This window comes from Taudactylus pleione, unplaced genomic scaffold (genome assembly GCF_031769625.1).
Source record: "Taudactylus pleione unplaced genomic scaffold, aTauple2 ptg001143l, whole genome shotgun sequence".
NCBI lineage: Eukaryota > Metazoa > Chordata > Amphibia > Anura > Myobatrachidae > Taudactylus > Taudactylus pleione.
In genome coordinates this window covers 51,701-73,157 of record NW_028285544.1, presented here as the reverse complement: position 1 = coordinate 73,157, position 21,457 = coordinate 51,701, and the positions used below count along the sequence as shown (strand labels likewise).

At 43.9% G+C, this 21,457-nt stretch overlaps 1 protein-coding gene across 1 annotated transcript in view; it reads right to left on the bottom strand.

Moving 5' to 3' along the window:
- Positions 1 to 21,457, bottom strand: part of LOC148453483 (wings apart-like protein homolog) — a 62,117-nt gene that overhangs the window by 13,378 nt on the left and 27,282 nt on the right. The window contains exons 9-13 of the mRNA XM_088462066.1: positions 18,908 to 18,984; positions 18,623 to 18,798; positions 15,121 to 15,236; positions 13,592 to 13,750; positions 12,235 to 12,454 (exon numbers count right to left, since the gene is read on the bottom strand). Coding sequence (XP_088318192.1) covers positions 12,235 to 12,454; positions 13,592 to 13,750; positions 15,121 to 15,236; positions 18,623 to 18,798; positions 18,908 to 18,984 — 748 coding nt within the window. The remainder of the gene's footprint in view (positions 1 to 12,234; positions 12,455 to 13,591; positions 13,751 to 15,120; positions 15,237 to 18,622; positions 18,799 to 18,907; positions 18,985 to 21,457) is intronic.

Here is a 21,457-nt window from a genome sequence, read left to right as displayed (position 1 = left end):
GAAGAAGTCAGCCCTCACACCCGGGGATTCCCCAGGAGGAGACCCGCCCCATCAGCCAGAGGGTTTGTCGTCAGTCTTAGAAGCTGGATGTCTTGCCGGGCCAGACCTCTTAGTTTGTCACCTTGATATTCTGCAAAATCTAGACGTCCTAGAGGAAGGCTGTTCCCTTGCTCGTCCCTGAGAACAGAAGGACCGAAAAGAGACCTGCCTAGACTTTATAGTCGCCGTAGATGGCAGACCTGCTGACTTTGAAGCTGCCAGAGTAGTTATTTGATCAAACGCTGTTCCAAAAAGTACTTTTCCATAGAAAGGAAAAACTGCCAGTGCCTTCTTTGATCCTGTATCAGCTTTCCAGGATCTTAACCAAAGGGTCCTGCGCCACCATTGAAACAGATAGGGAGCCGCTTCCCATATATGGGAGATATACATCATCTGTTCTCTGGTAGCATTTGGTAGAGAATTTTAAAATGCTCCCCATCCATTCTTCAACAGCTATAGCTGCCCAGGCTCCAGCCATAGCTGGACGAGTAACAGTTCCAGATGATGAAAATATTGTTTTAAGACATGCTTCAATCTTTTTATCCGTGGAATCCTTCAGGGGAGATGCTGACGGAATAGGAAATGTAGCATTTCTAATTAAACGAGTCACATGAGCATTCATAGTAGGAGGTACCTCCCGCTTAAAACATACAGAAGCCGGGAAAGGATACAACACTGTTATTCTCTTATTCACATAAAAATGTTGTCAGGGTTAACCCATGCCTCATCCATAAGCTCAGTGATCTGTTCAGATACAAAAAACTCCGTTTTGACTACCTTCCGGTGGTGATTAAACACTGGAGCCTTCTTACTACGAGCTGGTTCATCATCCTGAATATCTAGGATTGATTTAACCACATCCACTGTGGATGGATGTTCCTTCTCCACAGATTCCTCTGATGATGTATCTGAATCCATAGGTTGAGCAGACTGATAAAATCAGGTATTGTATAACATAGCTTAGATAACTTTTTCTTTGAGGTTCATAGGGTCCAAACAATCTACCTTGGGGTATGTAGTTGGAGAAATCCATTGCACCAAACAGCTACAGCTTTAAAGCTCCCAGCATGCACTGGTCCTCCTCCCTATATACTCCACCTCCATCCACAAGCATTCAGTTTGTAAACAAGCTTAATGGCAAAAGACGGAAAGTGGAGAAGGAAGTACAATGTACCCAAGAAACACTCTAAAAATACGAAGAGGGAATCAGTGATAGAAAAAAAGCAAAGAACAGATCCCAACTGAGGCCAGGTGAGTCAGGGTGGGTGCTCTGTGGACCCTATGGACCTCGAATAAAATTAGTTGTAAGGTATGTTATACCATAACTCTGATTTTCTTCTTCAGGGTCCATAGGGCCCACAGACTCTACATTGGGGACGTCCTTAAGCAGTTCCCTTAAGGGTGGGGAGGCTCCTGAGCAGACAGGAGAATCCGCCGCCCAAAGGAAGCATCCTGGAAGGCAAAAGTATCAAATGCATAGAATTTGATATAAGAATGGATGGAAGACCAAGTGGCTGCCGTGCACAGCTGTCTAACCGCCCACGACGGTCCGATAGTCCGGAGTTGAATGTGCTGTCACCTTGTTAGGAACAGGGATATCAGCCTATATATAGACTTGAGCAATAGTTGTACGCAGCCAGAGTCTGTTTGTTAGCTGGTCACCTAAATTTGTGAAACCCATATAAAACACAAAGAGTGAATCCGATTTCCTGATGGAGCTGGTACGATCCACGTAGATACGTAAGGCACGAACCACATCCAGGGAAGCTTCATCTGTAGACAGGTTTGAAGACTGAAAAGCCGGGACTATAATTTCCTCATTTATATGGAAACGGGATACTACCTTCGGAAGGTAACCCACCTTAGTACGAGGACAGTTCTATTTTGATGAAAAATCAAATATTGATAGCGACATGACAGTGCTGAAAAGTCAAACTCTACGAGCTGAGGAGAAAAAGTGTCTTTGCTGTCAACAATCTTAAGTCCACCTTATCCAAGGGTTCAAAGACGGGAGCTTGCAGCGCCCTGAGAACCAATGACAAATCCGGTGGTAGAGACAGTGGCCTGTCTATGGAAAGACATGTCAGATCGGTGAACCAAAGTCTCGGTCAGGCAGGAGCTATTAGTATTAACCTGCCGCCTTCCTGCTTGGAATGTCTGACTACTCTTGGGAGGCGGGATATCGGATGGAACAGGTACAGTATGCCAACCTGAAGTTCCACCTCACCTCCAGAGCATCCACGAAGGCTGCAGAGGGGTCCCTCGTTCTGGAGTTGTACCTGGGGACCTTGTGGTTGTGGCGTGACGCCATGAGGTCTACGTCTGGTAGCCCCCACTTGTCCACCAGGAGTTGAAAGAAGTCCGGATGAAGAGCCCATTCCCCGGCGTAAGTCCTGACGACTTAGGAAGTCCGCTTCCCAGCAGAATGTTCGCCACTTCCCTCATGGCTGCCAGGCTTCGTGTGCCTCCCTGATGATTGATGTTGGCCATTGTGGTCGCATTGTTGGACTGAATCTGGACAGGCCTACCATGAAGAAGGTCCTGCACCAGACTAAGCTCTTTGTGCACTGCACAAAGCTCCAAGATATTTATTGGTAGGTAACTATCCCGAGTCGTCCACCTTCCCAGAAAGGTGTGACTCCCATTCACCACTCCCCATCCTCGCAGACTTACATCAGTGGTGAGGAGTACCAAATATGGGACCCATAACGGACAACACTTGTCTAAATGACACCCACCAAGCGAGGTAGAGCCGAACCTCTGGCGAGATGCTGATCATCTGAGACTATCTGCTGATACTGGCCAATGCCAATGAGACAGAATCCATTGCTGCAGGGACCTGGAGTGGAACTGGGCATATGCCACCATATCGAATGTGGATACCATGGAGCCCAGCACCTGCATTGCCAGGTGAACTGACACACTGTTTGACTGTAGTGCCGCAATCTTGTCCTCTGGTAAGAGACTCCTTTGGCCCAGAGAGTGCAGCAGCACCCCCAAGTGCACCATCTGCTGAGTTGAATAGAGAGAGGACTTTTTCCAATGTATTATCCAGCCGCCGTTCTCTTATAAGCAGACAATGGTCATCTGATTATTACATTGTAACAACTCTGAATATCAGGTCATCCAAATATGGTAGTATCCTGACCCCTTGTCGTTTGAGATGATGTTTTTGCTATCTCTCTGATGGGTTTGTTTTGATTTTTCAGCCTGATGGCTTGCTTCACTGATAGCGACAGCTCTTTGGATCTCATATTAAGAGACGTTTTACCTGCTTAATTGATAATGAAATAACGAGGGAATAGCCCACACCTGTTCATGAAATAGCTTTTGAGTTGATAGTCCCATTACTTTTGGCCCCTTAAAAAGTGGCAGGCACATATAGAAACCGTTGTAATTCCTACACCATTCACCTGATTTGGATGTAATTACCCTCAAATTAAGTCTGAAAGTCTGCAGTTAAAGCACATCTTGTTCATTTCATTTGGTGGTGAATAGAGGCCAAAATATGAAAATGTGAATGCACCTGACTGTATACTGGGAGACTGACCCAAAGTCCCTAAGATCAACAGCTACAGGGCGCACTGAGCGTGGATCATGAGCGTCTCACACACGTGGAGGGTAGGCGGAACAACCCAGATGCGCAAAACCCTTCATAGGGACTGCGTCTGGGAAAGAGTTGAAAGGGGAGCGCCTACCTCCCCTAAGCTGCATTAACCAGCTGGGTGGGCTGGCCTCACGGCAGCAGGGGCTTCTGGTGCGTCTCTGACACCAGAAGCAAGGACTGTCACGCGCAATTCCCCGTAAGCGATAAATCGCCTTACCGGACATCTCCATGCGTCCGGTTGCAGTCCGGGTCGTAGCATTGCTGCTAGCAAGCTCAGCTGCGACCCGCTGAAATCACCAGCCCAGTTACTGGTGTTGCTGCCCGGCGAAGGTAGATGGAGTCACAGTACATGCGTCTCAATTCAGACGCTTCTTACTGCCAACCCAAAAACATAGAAAGTAAAAACATAAAATAAAAGCTTAGGACTACCTGAGCAGTCCCCTGTTACAAAGGTGTGTCTTAATCCTGCCACACCAAACGAACAACTGAAGGCCTGTGGCTAGGGGCGGGGTATATATGGAGGTGGACCAGAGGCATCCTGGGAGCTGAAGTTTTAACTGTTTGGTGCCTGGTCTCCAACCATAATATTCCCCATGGTGTCCCTATGGACCCCTAAGAAGAAATTAAGGAGAAAACCTCTGCATCTTAAGAAATGACAGTGCTTTCATCCAAAAAGATAACAGGATTCATTTAAATAAAAACTGCAGATTATACTCACCAATAATAAGAGTTATGGTAGACTTACCTTTGTTAACTTGAACTACCTTTGGAGGGGAGGGGGGGGGGATATGTGGTTGGAGTGATCCAGGCACCAGTCAAAGCTTTAGCTCCGAGAATGCACTGGTCCTCCTCCATATATACCCCGCCCCCAGGCATTCAGTTTTAAACAAGCCTAAATGGCAGGCGAAGGAAGCTGGTAGCTGGTCAACCTCGCTTTTAAAAACCATTACACAGAAAAAGCGCATCTGATTATCTGATGGAATTGGTACGATCCACGTAGATATGAAGGGCTCAAACCACACCCAGGGAAGCTTCACCTACAGAAAGGTCTGAAGACTGAAAGGTCAGAACTACAATCTCTTCACTCATATGAAAATGGGATACCCCCTTCGGAAGGTAACCCGCTTGTGTACGGAAGGATAGCTCTATTTTGGTTAAAAATCAAAAATGGGGAGCGACCTGAAAGCACTGCCAAATCAGAAACTAAGCGAGCTGAGGAGATAGCGAGGAAAAACAGTGTCCTCCTTGTCAACTATTTAAGGTCCACTGTGCAAAAGGGCTCAAAGGGAGAACCAAGGATAAATCCCACGGTGCCACCGGAGGGACAAACTGAGGTTGAAGGCGGAGAACACTCTGCAAAAATATTCTAACCTCCGGCAGGGGATTGATTCTGCCCTGGAACCAAACTGACAACTGCAGAAACCTGAACTCTCAAGGTAGCCAGGCAAAGACCGAGGTCGAGTCCAGCCTGGACTTAGTAGAAGGGAGATAGGAGGATACAGGTATGTCAACCAGAATTCCAACCTCACCGCCAGAGCGTCCACAATGGCGGCTGAGGGGTCTTGTCCTGGACCTTGTGGTTGTGACGTGATGCGATGAAGTCTACGTCCGGTAGTCCCCACTAGTTGACCAGGAGCTGAAAGACATCCGGGTGGAGAGCCCATTCTCCGGCGTGTATGTCCCGACGACTTAGGAAGTCCGCTTCCAAGTTGAGCAGTCCTGGGATGAATATTGCAGAGATTGCTGGAAGATGGCGTTCTGCCCAAACCAGAATGTTCGCCACTTCCCTCATGGCTGCCGGACTTAGTGTGCCTCCCTGATGGTTGATGAAGGCCACTGTGGTTGCGTTGTCGAACTGAATCTGGACAGGCCTTCCATGAAGGTCCTGTGCCAGACTAAGCTCTTTGTGCACTGCAGTATATTTATCGTTAGTTGACTTTCCCGAGTCGTCCACCTTCCCAGAAAGGTGTGACTCCCTTTCACCCCTCCCCATCCTCGCAGACTTGCATCAGTGGTGAGGAGTACCCAATCTGGGACCCATAACGGACAACACTTGTCTAAATGAGTCGTCTCCACCCACCAAGTGAGGTAGAGCCGAACCTCTGGCGAGATGCTGATCATCTGAGACTTTATCTGTTGATACTGACCATCCCAATGAGACAGAATCCATTGCTTCAGGGACTTGGAGTGGAACTGGGCATATGCCACCATATCGAATGTGGATACCATGGAGCCCAGGACCTGCATTGCCTGGTGAACTGACACACTCTGTTTGACAAGGCCTGCCCTGAAGGAGGTCCTGTGCCAGAATGAGTGCCCTGTGCACTGCACAAAGCTCCAAAATGTTTATGGACAGGTGACTTTCCTGAGCTGTCCATCTTCCCTGAAAGGTGTGATGACCTGTCACCGCGTCCATTCCTTGAAGACTTGCGTCCGTGGTGAGAGCCACCATGGGAGGGAGAGCTGAAACTCTGGCGAGATGAGGATCGTCTGAGACAATAATCAGATGATACTGACCGTCCCACTGAGACAGAATCCATCGCTGCAGGGGCCTGGAATGGAACTGGGCATATGCCACCATGTGGAAGGTAGATACCATGGAACCCAGGACCTGCATTGCTAAGTAAACTGACTCTTCGACTGCGGAGCAATTTGCGCACCCGCAATTGTAGAGCAGAAATCTTGTCTCCTGGCAGAAAGATCCTTTGTGTCCGAGAATCCAGTAGCCCCCCCAGATGTACCATCTGTTGATTTAGAGAAAGAGAAGACTTTTTCCAATTGACTATCCAGCCGTGCTCTTGTAGACAGGCAATGGTCAGCTGGAGATGATGTTGTAACATCTCCGGAGACTTCGCTAATATCAGGAGGTCGTCCAAATACAGCAGTATCCTGACTCCGTTGTCTGAGATGAGCCGTCATGACTGCCATTATCTTGGTAAACACCCAAGGGGCTGTGGACAGACTAAAGGACAGAGCCTGAAACTGGTAATGTTGCTGACGAACAGCAAACCTCAGAAACCTTGGCACATAAAAGATACATGCAGAGACACATCCTGTATGTCTAGGAAAACCATGAAATCCTCAGGCTCCATTGCCAGCATACAGTGCCTTGCAAAAGTATTCACCCTCCTTGGCTTTTTACCTTTTTTGTTACATTACAACCTGTAATTTATTATTTTTTTTATCTGAATTTTATGTGATGGATCTGCACAAAATAGTCTAATTTGGTTAAGTGAAACGAGAAAAATATATTTAAAAATAATCTTTATAAATAAAATTCTGATAATTGGCATATGCATATGTAATCACCCCCTTTGCTATGAAGCTTCTCAAAAGTTATGGTGCAACCAATTACCTTCAGAAGTCACATAATTAGTGAAATGAAGTCCACCTGTGTAAAATCTAAGTGTCACATGAACTGTCAGTATAAACACACCTTTTCTGAAAGGCCCCAGAGGCTGCACCCCTAAGCAAGAGGCATTACACCATGAAGACCAAGGAGCTCTCCAAACAAGTCAGGGACAAAGTTGTTGAGAAGTACAATTCTGGGTTGGGTTATAAAAAAAATATCCAAATCTTTGATGATCCCCTGGAGCACCATAAAATCCATCAGTATCAAATTGAAAGAACATGGTACCACAACAAACCTGCCAAGAGAGGGCCGCCCACCAAAAATCACAGACCGGGCAAGGAGGGCATTAATCAGAGAGGCAGCACAGAGATCAAAAGGTAACCCTGAAGGAGCTGCAGAGTTCCACAGCAGACACTGGTGTATCTGTGCATGTGACCACTATAAGCCGTACACTCCAAAGAGCTGGGCTTTATGGAAGAGTGGCCAGAAAAAAATCCATTACTTAGTGATATAAATAAGACGACACAATTTGAGTTTGCCAAAAGGCATGTGGGCGACTCCCCAAATGTATGGAGGAAGGTGCTCTGGTCAGATGAGACTAAAAGTTAACTTTTCGGCCACCAAGGAAAACGCTATGCCTGGCGCAAACCCAACACATTCCATCACCCCAAGAACACCATCCCCACAGTGAAACATGTTTTTCAGCAGCAGGGACTGGGAAACTGATTCGAGTCGAGGGAAAGATCAATGGTGCTAAATACAGGGATATTCTTGAGCAAAACCTGTTTCAGTCTGCCTGTGATCTGAGACTGGGACAGAGGTTCACCTTCCAGCAGGACAATGACCCGAAGCATACTGCTAAAGCAACAGTCGAGTGGTTTAAAGGGAAACATTTAAATGTGTGGAATGGCCTAGTCAAAGCCCAGATCTCAATCCAATTGAGAATCTGTGGTCAGACTTGAAGATTGCTGTTCACAAGCGGAAACCATCCAACATGAAGGAGCTGGAGCAGTTTTGCCTTGAGAAATGGGCAAAAATCCCAGGGGCAAGATGTTGGCAAGCTCAAAGACTTATCCAAAGTGACTTGCAGCTGTAATTGCCGCAAAAGGTGGCTCCACAAAGTACTGACTTTAGGGGGGTGAATAGTTATGCAAGCTGAAGTTTCCCGTTATGTTGTCCTAAATGTCGTTTGATTCACAATATAAAAAAAAACAACTTCACAGTTGTAGGCATGTTCTGTGAATGAAATGATGCACACCTTCAAACAATCCATTTTAATTCCAGGTTGTGAGGCAACAAAACATGAAAAATGCAAAGGGGGGTGAATACTTTTGCAAGGCACTGTAAATGACCGTAGGGTTTCCATACGGGAACTTGGTCACATGGATAAACCTATTGAGAAATTTCAAATTCAGAATAGGGCGAAGAGACCCATTTGGCTTCTGAATCAAGAATAAATATGAATAACCACCCCTTCCCTGTTGGGATTACCACCCCTGAAACCAGCAGGGCATGAATAGCCTCTTGGAGGGCCAGGGCCTTGACCGGAGGAGTTGTACAAAAAAAAAAAACCTCTGAGGGGGATGTCTCAGAAATTTTAGAGCATATCCTTGAGAGACAACTTCTTGAACCCAAGCATCCGTTGTCGTCTAATGCCAGGCATTAGAAAACTGGAGAAGTCGGCCTCCCACCCTGAGAGCCCCCAGGGGAAGCCCGCCCCATAAGGCAGATGGCTTATCGTCCAGCTTGGAAGCCAGACGTTTTACCAACCATGATTTTTTGGTCTGCCGCTTAGCCTTCCCGCAGGAATTATCTTGTCTGGAAAAAAACTGTCCCTTTGCTCTTTCTTGCGGGCGAAAGGTCCGAAACGAAGACTATATATATTTAGCGGTGGTTGCAGATGACAATCCAGCAGATTTTGATGCTGACAAGGTAGCCACCATTTTATCCAATTCCTGACCAAACAATATTTTTCCAGCAAAAGGCAGGGATTTAAGAGCTTTCTTAGATCCCAAATCTGCCTTCAAGGACCCTCCACCAAAGGGTTCCCGCAAGCCATAACTGAAGTTGCCAATACTCTAGAAGCCAGGAGTCCTGCATCAATATCCGCTTCTCCCACATAAGCAGCAGCTTCCTGCATTTGGGAGAGATAGGACAGTTGTTCTCTGGTAGCCTGTGGCATAATGTCTTCCAGAGCATTTGTCCATTCCTCCATAGCCTTGGCTACCCAGGCTACGGCCATAGCTTCAGATAATGAGAAAGTGGATTTCAAACATGTTTCAAGTTTTCTATCTGTAACATCCTTGAGTGAGGATGCAGATGGAATAGGTAATGTAGCGCGCCTGATCAATCGTGTCACATGAGCATCTACAGCCGGAGGGACTTCCCACTTAGCACATTCACCATGTGAGAAAGGGTACAGAGATGTTAACTTCCTTGTAGCATAGAAACGTCTATCAGGCGTGTTCCATGCTTCAGCAATGAGGTCCGTAAGCTGCTCAGACTGAGGAAAGTAATCCTTTACCAATTTCTGACGCCTAAAGACCGGATTCTCAGAATAGAGGAAGAGGAGATTCCGCCTAAATCTAAGGATGGATCTAACCGCTCTTTCCAGAGAGGGGACATCTACAAAGGATTGGTTGTCTTCCCCAGCCGAGAGAGAACCCGAAGAGGAACCATGTGTAAGATCATCTGATGTGTTAGAATCCGCAGGCTGCGCCTGATGGGATACTCTTATGCCTATGCTTAATGGTAATTGGTCTACTTGTTTGCACCACTTGCTAAGCAGCGGTAGATGGTTGAACCATACTCTGATTTGAATGAGCATAGGCATCCATCCAAAAAGGATGCATGGGGGGCATATACATATCAGAATGTAACTGCTGCAGGAACCCCATAGTAGTAGGCAGCATCGGATCTGCTGCACGGTCCACTAAATGCGACATAACCTGAGACCAAGAGGACACCCAGGATGGCTCTTGTACAGGAGCTGGTGTACTGGATTGGAGGGGTAACAGTTTAAAACAGGCAGCACACAAACCATCTTGTATGAAATCCTGAGAAGACAGGCCTGCTGAACAGGATTTACATGAAACCAGCACAGGAGCGTCAACCTCCTGTTTATCCTTTACCTTTGACATATCAGTGTATAAAAGGAACAAGGTATAAACGCAATGCAGTCTTCACAAGTACCAGTATTTGTGAACTACACAGAAAACCCCACACATCCTGTACAAAGGGATGAGGAGAAACACAGTGATAGTTATAACTGACAGTCAGAAATAAAAGGAGGTATCAAACAGCAGCTAGCACAAGTCACATACAATGCATATGCAATTAAATCGCAATGGGCTCTGAACCAACTAACCAACACCCAAGGCTTGGTAAAATGTAGAGCACTATATAGCTGACCCAGGGGAGAGGTATACAGGGAGACTGACCAAAACCTTCTGAGAACAAACAGCTTCAATAGAGCACCGCTGGTGGACTGAGAGTGTCTCATATACACGAAGCAGGTATGAGGAGCAACCCAGACTCGGGAAACTTTCGTAGGCTTGGCATCTGGGTCGGGGGTGGAGCGGCCGGGGGAGAGCCTACCTCCCCCCTAGGCTACATCAACCTGCCGGGTACGCTGGCCTCATGGCAGTAGATGAGTCTACTGTCTATCTCCAGCGTCAGATAAGGCCCCGATGGTATAGTGAGGATGCATACTGTCTTGGGCAATCACTGCAGCGGCTTCCGATGCGTCTCCAGCGCCGGAAGGACTGCTTTGCGCGCGATTCCCCATAACCAAGGAATCGCCTTACCAGACATCTCCTAGTGTCCGACTGCAGTCCGGGCCTCCAGCGTCGCTGGTCGCTTAGTTCCGCTGTGACCCACCGAAATCACCTGAGATGTTACTTGTGTTACGGCACCGGTGCAGGTAGGAGTTGCAGTGCATGCGTCGGATTTAAGACGCTCAGCACTGCTAACTCGATAACATAGCAATAAATCCTAAAATGAAAGATTGGGACTACCTGAGCAGTCCTGCTACAAAGGATCGTCTGCATCCTGCCGCACCAAACGAACAACTGAATACCTGTGGCCGGGTTATATGTGGAGGAGGACCTGTGAGCTAAAAACTGTTTGGTGCCTGGATCACTCCAAGCACATTATCCCCATGGTATCCCTGTGGATCCCTATGGACCCTGAAGAAGAAAGAGGGTTGAATGAACTTCCAATTTCCAAACAATGTAATCTTTATTCAGAGTGTTTCTGTATTATAGTATCTAATTTTTTTCCAAGAAAAAACCCTTCACAAAAGGAAGAGAAGCCAAGCTGTATTTACACTGATCATTTGCTACCCAGCGACGAAACCAAAGGGTTTTTCAAATCACGACACAGGATGCTAATATTAGCTGAATCAGCAAAGCTATCCTAAACAAAACAATAACAACATAATGCTTCTTTTAGTATGTATTTCTACTTATTTCTTTTAACCCAAACCACCACCTGCTGCAATGCAATTCTTCCCCCCCATAAGAGCTTTGAATATTGAGGCTACAGGAGTTCCAAAATTTAATGTAAAGCCTGTAGATAATGTTCTTTTCTTAAGGCAATGGTTCCCAAAGTTTCTTGAATCCCTGCACCCTAGAGTATCAGCATTATTTTTTCACAGCACTCCTAGGCCAAAAGAAATTGGCCTTGAGAATTTTCTAATATCAAGTACATTGTGTTTTCTCCATAGGTTAGTTATGTGGTGGTGGTCAGAGTTGTGCTTCTGTTTGCACACATTTTTTTTGTTGGCAGCCAGCAGCGCTGGTTTTACCGGTCACATGGACCATAAATAATTTGATTTGGTAATAGACCACCAACCTGTGGCACTCCAGCAAGTGCCCCACGGCACCTAGTTTGAGAACCACTGCCGTAAGGAATTGACAATTTTTCTATCCATTGGCCATTATTGGTCCTTCAAGAGCATAAAATGACAAAACACATCTTAACAAATTAAAGTATTCAATTACAGTAAATTCATTTATAGCCAACAATGGCAACAATTTTCTTAATTATATACTGTACATTAAGTCAATTTATAAGCACAGCAAGATATACTAGGAGCAAGCTGGAGACAAATTCATTCTATTTTGTATTTAACCACGACTACTTTGCAAATAACTGCAATGCCTAGATAGGTTAGGACATACAGAAGGGCTATTCATTGTATAAAGAATCAGAGCTTTTGAATAAAAAGAGGTACCTTTATTAAGATCAAGTTCTTCATCCTCCTCTTCCTTTTTTTCAGGTTCCTTTTCAGGCTCCTCTGAATTCGGGCTCTTTTCAGTGGTGACCCACTGGATCTCTCCTCCTGTCTCCTGCCATTCACCACTCTTGTCTTGCGGCGCTGCAGGAACTTCTTTGATTAGCTCATCTGTCTGACTTTCAGCTAATAGGGCTGCTTGTTCTCGCTCCAAAAATAGCTGTAGAGAAAATGATTTTTGCCTTAGGGTCAGGGGTTCTCATCTTGTGGGTGGCAATACAAAGTATTGGTCCACATAGTCCTTGTTTTTCCAAGAAAAAAATCTAATTATGATGTTTGGTATAACCACAGTATCTCATACAGCTCTATTTAGAAAAAAAAGTGTAATAAAACGAATAAACTACATTGTAAATTCACCTAGAAACTATAGTGTGTTGGACTACACAAAGGCCTAAGGAGTATATTTAATCAAAAAATTTGTATGGGGGCTGCTAAAATGCCAAATCTACCAAGCTCAAGTTGGAGCTTGGCCCCAGTAGCTAATGTGATCTACAAATGGCGTTAGTCATATTAGCCTATGGGCTGCATGAGTGGTCTGATGTCTGTGCATGTCCAGAATCATGGAAATCATCATTTTACTTTTACACCTCTTGGAACCCCTGTCCTTGGATGGTAATTTTATTAAATTCATTCAATGTGCAATTTTATTGCCAAATTAAGAAATTATAATTATTTGGAACAAGTCCCGATTATTAATAAATATGCCCCTAAATCTTTTAGCAAAGAATTTACTAAATGCCCCCATACACGGTGTGATATGCACGTTGCGATCCGACGGCCGACATATCGGGCGGTCCCCACTCACGGAGCAATCGGGTGGCCAACCGGCTGATATGCTGGCACCCCCCTCTCCCACTCGCATAGCTCTGCATAGGATCATACATTGCATCCCCAGATCAAGTGAACAAGCAGTAAGATCTGGGGGTACGATGTACGATCCCATGTAAGCGCGCACAGGCAGATATCACGGCTGTGCTGCTGATTACACTGGTAGGTGAGCAATGCCTGTAGTTGATATATTATGTAAGAAATTAAGTTCTTTCAAAAACTGAGCTCCAAAAGATATTTTCACACAAACTGTAGAAAGCCATCATTCAGTACAATATCTTATTGCTAGAAAAGGTTATCCAATCCCCAACTATGTTATGTAATTAATCTTACATACCAGTCTGTGAGCAAGATGAGTGGCTCTGTATTTGAAGACTAATCCTGCTACAAAGTTTTAAGATATAAAAGGTCAAGTGCAGCTAATTTAATATGCCAATTTCATATGGAAGGTATGGATAGAACTTCTCACCTGTACCAATGCATGCACAGCATCAAGCTCTCTGGTTTCCCTCACACACTCTTGTCCTTCCCCACTAAAGGAATCATACGATTGTATGGTCTCCATGTTCACAAGGCAGTACCGGTTTCTAGCACTGTACTCAACCAAATTAATCAGTAGACCCAATCCCTAAAAATAACATGGAAACATAATAATTTATGACACCAAACATAGAAAGCATAAACGGTAAATGTTCACATTTTCAAAGTAAATGATCTCTGTGTATGCAAACTAGCTATGTTACAATCTGTAGGATTGCTTAAGTGAAACACTGCTATCAACTGTCATTATACTATAATGAGTATATAGGTTAATTGCTTTTGACAAAATAGTAAGGTGCCGTTATAGGTGTTAATCCTATTCCATGCGACGGGTGCGAGTTGCTATTGCAACTGCATTAAAACGCAGGCAACGGACCGGCACCTCGCACACTTCGTGGCCCGCTCTGACCCAGAAGTTGCTTAATTTTGCTCAGAGCCCTATGGTCTGCGAGCACTTTTAAGCAAATCGCACTCGCGAGGACATCCATGGAATAGGATTGACCCCTTTGCATGTGGTGTAGGGATTTCAGACTGTACGCAACAATGACTTGACCTACGTGAATTATTGATAATGCTCATCTGGAAAGAACTGCATAATATAGTGGAGCTATCTAAATACTGACTTTTTGGTTTACCATCTTATTTTTATTTTATTAACACACAGGCCATACATCTACAGCCCCGATTCTCCATTCTGCAGCTCCAATGATTGGTGGCCGTTTATGGTTTGCGGATCAGGAAAAAACAGCATTTTTAAACAATATTCAGTCGGGAAACCGACTGTCTAATTCCGGCAAGGGTCCAATGACAAGCGTCGAAACCAGACGCCTGTCATTTTACCTACGCCGGGGGACTTGGGGTTAGGCACCCCTCCGGGAGGGTTAGGCACCCCCGAGGGGGGAAATTTGGGAGTCACTCCACCCTCCCCCCCCCCATCCCCCGGAAGATTTAGGTTGCGGCTGCGGGGAAGGGGGGTGTTTAGGTTTAGGCACTTACAGGGGGTGGGAGGGTTAGGTTAGTAAATACTATAATACTTACCTGTCGGGATTAGAACCGCCGGTCTTTCAGCGTCATGCTTCAGACTGTATTTCACACCGATTCCGTTTAAACTCCCCAACTCGCCAATCCCGATCATTTTTGGTCATGATCGGCAAATCGAGGATTTCCAACATGTTGGATTTCCCAGATTCCCCGGCAGAACGGGGAAATGGGGCAATCCAGCACCCCATTGCAGATGTATGGGCCACGTTACACAATCACACTAATGGATGGGTCATAGTGCCTTTCAAGACTTGAGCATATGGTGGAAGACAACCAGAGGAGCAGGATAACTGGCAACTGAACAAAGACTCGTCAACAGCTATGCTAACATACAAACGATCGTTATTTTAAGAGTTGTGTGTATCAGGCCATAAATTACAAACATGTATAGACCTACAACTGCCAAAAGGAACTTACCAAAACTCTAATATCAAATCTCTGTTCTTGAGGTAGGTACTTTGGAACTAGAAGAACACAGTTCAGTGCAGTGTTAATCAGATTGTCCTGTTCACCAGTCTTCGTACTGCCCCACTCTGTTTAAAAAGATAAAATGACAATAGATTTTATATAGATCAGTGCCAGATTATTGAAGAAAAAAAAATAAAAATAAAATCTATTAGTAAATTAATGATTTTATTCTACTAAAATATTTGCATGCATTTTAACTGTAAAAATAAATAACTCAAATTAAATTTTCCTGTTCACCATTTTAAAATGTTAGTGTTAGGCTAGGAACAGTAATAGACCCAAACATAAGGGTGCAACACAGCCAAGGACTAGCAATCCTCTAAGCAGAACTGTTCCCATTATAATGAAGTTAACACTCAGCATTGACTTTAGGGCAGCGGTTTTCAACCGATGTGCCGTGAGCAGTCACCAAGTGTGCGGCCAGAGAAGTCTGCTGCTGCACAGCCGCTGTCAGTTTAACTTCGAGCCCGGCAGTGCTGGGCTCTTCCAGGTAGCTCAGATACACTGCCCGGGACGTGACATGAGACGCGTTGGCATGACATCAATGGTCACGCACACGTGTCGCCATCCTGCCCTCTCTTACTACTCTGCAATAAGTAGTATGAGTGTGAATGAGGCTACACACCACTGACTACTAGGTATTGGTGTCATCCGTGGCTGAGGGACAGGGATGACTGGGAGCTCTGCTACAATCAGGTCAGGTAATTATGTTGGGAAACTGCGGCAATAATGGAGTTTTTTCTTTTTTCTATGGGGCCAATGTCTTCTCCTTCTGCGGCGGGCAGTGTGTTTTATGTTTAGGAGTAGGGGCCAATGTCTTTTTTTTCCTGTGGGGGGGTCTGAGTGTGTTTTTTCATGGGGGACAGTGTGTGTGTGTTCTTTTTCCAATGGGGGACTGATGGTGTGCCTTGGCAATTTTAAAAAAGTGTTCGGTGTCCCGCAAGTTGAAAATCACTGCTTTAGGGAGCTACTATCCCATAATGAAGTCACTGTAATCCAGTTGTTCCAAATGAAGACTTCAAGACCAGAGTGCGAGGTATAATACAGAATAGTCGTACACAGATAACCACCCACAAATTGAATACCACTATATACAATACTTACTTTAGCCAATGTGCTCTTTAGTATTATTAACTTATGTACTTAAGATCTGTAAAGATCTTCACCAGAAACAAATTGTGCAGTTCAAGTACATGGAAAAGGCAACCCTCATTTGGGACTGTGTACTGTTGTGTGATCACACATTCAGCAACATGCTCCCTTCTATAAAAAAAAAATGAGACCGTATAGGGAGCATTACATTAACCAGCTACTAAACTAAAGTTTTTCCTTTATACAGATGTGTCCAAATATATCTGTCAAATCATGACAAACGGGGCTATTTGGCGTTTTTTGAGGATAGGTGTATGTGGACACGGACTCTGCCGCTCCATGTGACTTTCTGAAAATGTGTCTATGTGCTACTTTATACCAATTCCTCTGCAACAAATATACTAACCCTATGTACATTACTATCAAATTGTGCCACAAAATTCAGGAGAGTCTAAAATCTGGATAAAAACGCAAATGATACGAGTGACCGGTCCTATGCCTTGCAACGTTATGCTTAATCTGCTTTATTATACCAATTCCTTTGTGACAAAAATATTAGTCCTAAGTATCCAGTACACTGTAAGCTAATATGCATTCATTTAAAATGCAGAAAAAAATATGCAAGCATCCGTGGCAGAGCGTCTAAGTTGCTCCAGGCATCTTACACCATCTGGCGCAAAAAAAAATGGGTGTATGAGGATACATCAGTAACATATACTCTGCCATTCCATTCATTATTTTTTAGAGCAATCCTTTTTTTGTATAAGGAGTATGACTAATGCACATCACCTCACCAGAGTCATAGGGGTAGATTTACTAAAAATTGAAAGTGGTGGTGATGCCTATAGCAACCAGATTCTAGATATAATTTTTCTATTACATCCTATAGAACATGATAGAATCTTATTGGCTGCTATGGGCAGGATTACTACTTTTCATTTTTAGAAGCTTTAGTAAACCTACTCCACAGAATCAGGAAAATAAGCGACAAAAATAGAAGGCTGTAAAAATGCCACTACAGAAAGAACAACAACAAAACTACTAAAACTATTAGGGCTCGATCTAATTAGCCACAATGATCTCGCGGGTGCGCACTTTACGGCAGCTCGAACTCAAACAAGAGTGCACGCAGCCCCATAGGACTCCAAACAAAATTGTGCAAATTCAGGCTCTGAGGTGGCCGCGAGAGATGCCGTTGCTGATGTTTGAACGTCACGGCAATGGCAACTCGCACCCTTCACGGCTAAATGGAATGACCCCTTAATGTAGTATTTAAACAAATAAAATTACATGCTAAGAAATGGTTAATGATAAGCATACAAACCAACTCTAATACAGCATTTGAAACTTTGAGCTGGTAAAGAGGTAAGAATATAAAAATTTGTGCACATTCACATTTTTAGAAAGTTTCCCAGAGTGATGTGACTCACCTAAGGCTATACACACACTGGCATTAATATTCATCACTTTGAATTAGTTTCTAATCCAACATAAGCATATAAATATAAAGTTGGCTGTGAAAATAGCTTTTACATGAATGTACCTCATTTTACATGCTTCTTGTTCTAGGTCAGTGTGTCTGAAACACACTTGAAAACGTGCATATCTCTCAAAAGGAAGAATATTTTAAAGAGATTGTTAAAAAACCTCTACATGTGCATTTCTAAAGCTGGCCCCACACACAGCGATATTTTACCCAATCTGGCCGATTCCGACACATTGGAACGACAGATCATGTAAAATATGGCCAAATCCTGAGTATATCGTGAGTCCCCACTCACGATGCGATGCGCATCCCCACTGGTCGCATATCGCATCTTCAGATCTGCCATGCAGTAGGGCAGATCTGACAATCTAGGACACGATGCACTGTGAAAGTATGGATGCAGGAGAGATTGTTTGAAGATTGGACACCAAATTGTTTGCAGATCGTGTGGAGATCGTGTGCAGTGCTGCCGGGGAGAGTTTCAAGGGAAATCGTACACATTGGCTGATCGTGTGCACATCGCCATGTGTGTGGGCACCTTAAGTGTGTTTGGCTAGAACAAGATGCATCATTGTTTTGTTACAGACCCCTGTGGGTTTTTTTTTTTTTAAATGCACATTTGCAGATTACATGTGCAATAAAACTAACACACTGCAAATGTCAATGAGCATTGAAGCCTAAAGTTGATAGAAGTTATTTGGAGAAAGGATTATTTATATTTGTATACAAGCATAAATACAAGAAAAGCATTTAAATACTTTCCTATAATGGAACCATTTCCAAAATATCAATCGTAGAGGTTTTCTTACAATTATTTGTTTGGAACTAGCTGTGTACTTGACAATGTGCTAGCAATAAAAACAAAGCGGATACCATTATCGTTGGTTAAGTTAAGCAGTACACCAATGATTGCCCTCATGCAGTCCTCCACAGCTTTGCCTACATTGCTGCCCGCATTGTGGTATGGGAGTGGTTTGTCGTGAGGAATGCAGATGCTATCTTCAGCGCGGTTATATTTCTGGATGAACTCCTCACAGTGTCTAAGGGCTCTGCTCAAAAAAAAGCACAAGGAAAAAAAAAAAAAGAAGATACATTTTAATACACAAAAGTTAACATATTGACATCCTTGCTATCATCAAAGAGGACTGTTGGACTTACTTCGCTGATGACACTATGAGTTGGGAATCTTTGTAGGCAATTAAGTAACTCTGGTTTTCTGGATTGTGCACAGTGACCTGTAAGCACAACATTTACCATTACATATATGTCTTCATAATACAGTTTTTGGAATAAAACACTTAACCGCATATTAAGGTGGGTATTCAATTAGTGAAGATGGCTGGAAGGTGCTTGTGTTCTCTAGGAACTTGCAACCAACCACAAATATCACTGAATTTTTCCCTTGCATTCAAGGGGTGTACAGGAAACTCTGCGATGTTGAGTTACATTAATAAGTGTTGTTGGGCACAGCCGCCCAACATAATGTAGCTGTTTAGAAATCTCTCGCATGAAATTGTCTGCAAAAGTTCAAATGTCTTATTACCTGTATAGTGTTTTTACATTTTCTATAAACAACTATCCTAAAACATTAATAGCTTTTGAAATATCTAACACTTAAGTGCCAAAAGTAATGGGATAGCTGTATATATGAAGGTAATGGTAGGCGACGTCACTGTACTGTGGTGTCTTGGAAATGCCAAGACCTGCATCAGTTGTAATCTGGCATCTCGAGTGTCAGTTTGCACACCGGCTAGGCTGCTCGTGGCAAGGCGACATTGATTATCGGAGTTTGAATGTGGCATGATAGTGGGCGCCTGACGAATAGGAGATTTCGTTTCCAAAGTTGTGCAGAAATTCAACATTCCTCGATTTACAGTGTAACGTGTGTACCGGGAATACCTCATGGAAGGCATTACCACCTACCATGGACAGCGCAGTGGCCAACCACGGGTACTTAATGATCGTGACCAGCAGCGTCTGGACAGAAAGGTCTATGGTAACAGACAAGTGACACTGGCTCAAATCACTTCGACATTCAAAGCAGGAGGTACCAGACACATATCCAGCAGGTAGTGAATTCTTCTTTAGCTTCCATCGGATATGGGAGCAGAAGACCCACCAGAGTTCCCCTGTTAACACTACAATACCAGACATTGCGCTTCACCTGGGCTCGTGATGTCACTAATTGGACCCTAGAGGGTTGGCATGGTCGATGAGTCTCTGTTCCAGTTGTTTTGGGCTGATGGTAGGCCGCAGGCATCATAAGGCCAAGGACCCCAATATTCAACAAGGCACCGCGCAGGCTAGTGGTGGTTCCATAATGGTGTGTGGTGTGTTCACTTGGCATGGATTGGGTGCGCTGGTCCATCTGAACATACCATTGACCAGTACCTGCTACGCTGCACTGCTTGATGACCATTGCAGCCCTTTATGAACTTTATGTAGCCTCACAACAATGTAATATTCCAGCAGGAAAATGCACCCGGTTATCGGACCCAAGTCGTCCAGAATTGGTTCAAGGAGGATTCTGGAGAGTTCCAACGAATGGTGTGGCCACTACGTTTGCCTGAGATGAATCCAATTTAGCATTTATGGGACAAGGTGGAAAGGTCCATTCGCACCCAAGATCCTGCACCAACAAATATCAGGGACCTGTGAAAAGCCACTTTGGTAGTTACTAGCCACTGCATTCTCGGAATTCTCCACAAGACCCACTGTTTTGGAGATGCTCTGACCCAGTCTTCTAGCCATCACGATTTGGCCTTTGTCGAAGTCGCTCAGATCCTCACCACTTGCCCATTTTTGCTGCTTGCAACACATCAACTTCAAGAACTGAGAGTTCACTTGCTGCCTAATATATCCCACCCCTTGACATGTGCCATTGTAACAAGATAATAAATGTTACTCACTTCATCTGTCAGTGGTTTAATGTTGCAGATAATTGGTTGAGAGATATACAGAGGTGTCCACATACATCTATCTTCAGTATGCTACAAGTCGAGCTACACAAAACGCGGAAGCTCCGAGTGACTCTGTAGCACAGAGCGTCTTTTTGTAAAAGTTTTAACCTTCAAATGAGTCTTTATTTGCTGAGAATAGGTAGCACAGGCAGCTTCTGCTGATTAAAATAAGAAGCATACCTATGTTGTGTGCGACTGCGGGTTTGTCTGCATTCGAAACGCTAAGTTACAGTATTTCAGCCGACGACACTAATGTAGTCGCACACAGAATACAGACATGCTGCATATTATTTTAATCAGCAGAAGCTGCCTGTGTTACCTATTCTCATAGATGTGCAAATAAGACATATTTGAAGACAAAAAAAAGTTGCACAAAAAGACGCTCAGCGCCATAATATTTATTTATTTATATAATATATATATATATATATATATAATATATAATATATATATATATATATATATATATATATATATATAATAGAAAATTGAATTAACAACAGAGCAACTAGTTTACTACAACACAAAGGTGTGGATTAAATGGATTTTTTCTTTTAAAAATCCTCGATTCATAATATCCAACATAGTATGTACCTACACCATTAAAGTAAAAAAGTGCAAGTGCAAAATAAATATATGAAAAATATATATACAATTTATTCAAAAACAATAGAAAAAATAAAATAAAGGGGTGGAGTTTCACAAGTAACAAGCTTTAGTACAACATTTAAGCTTTAAAAATACATTT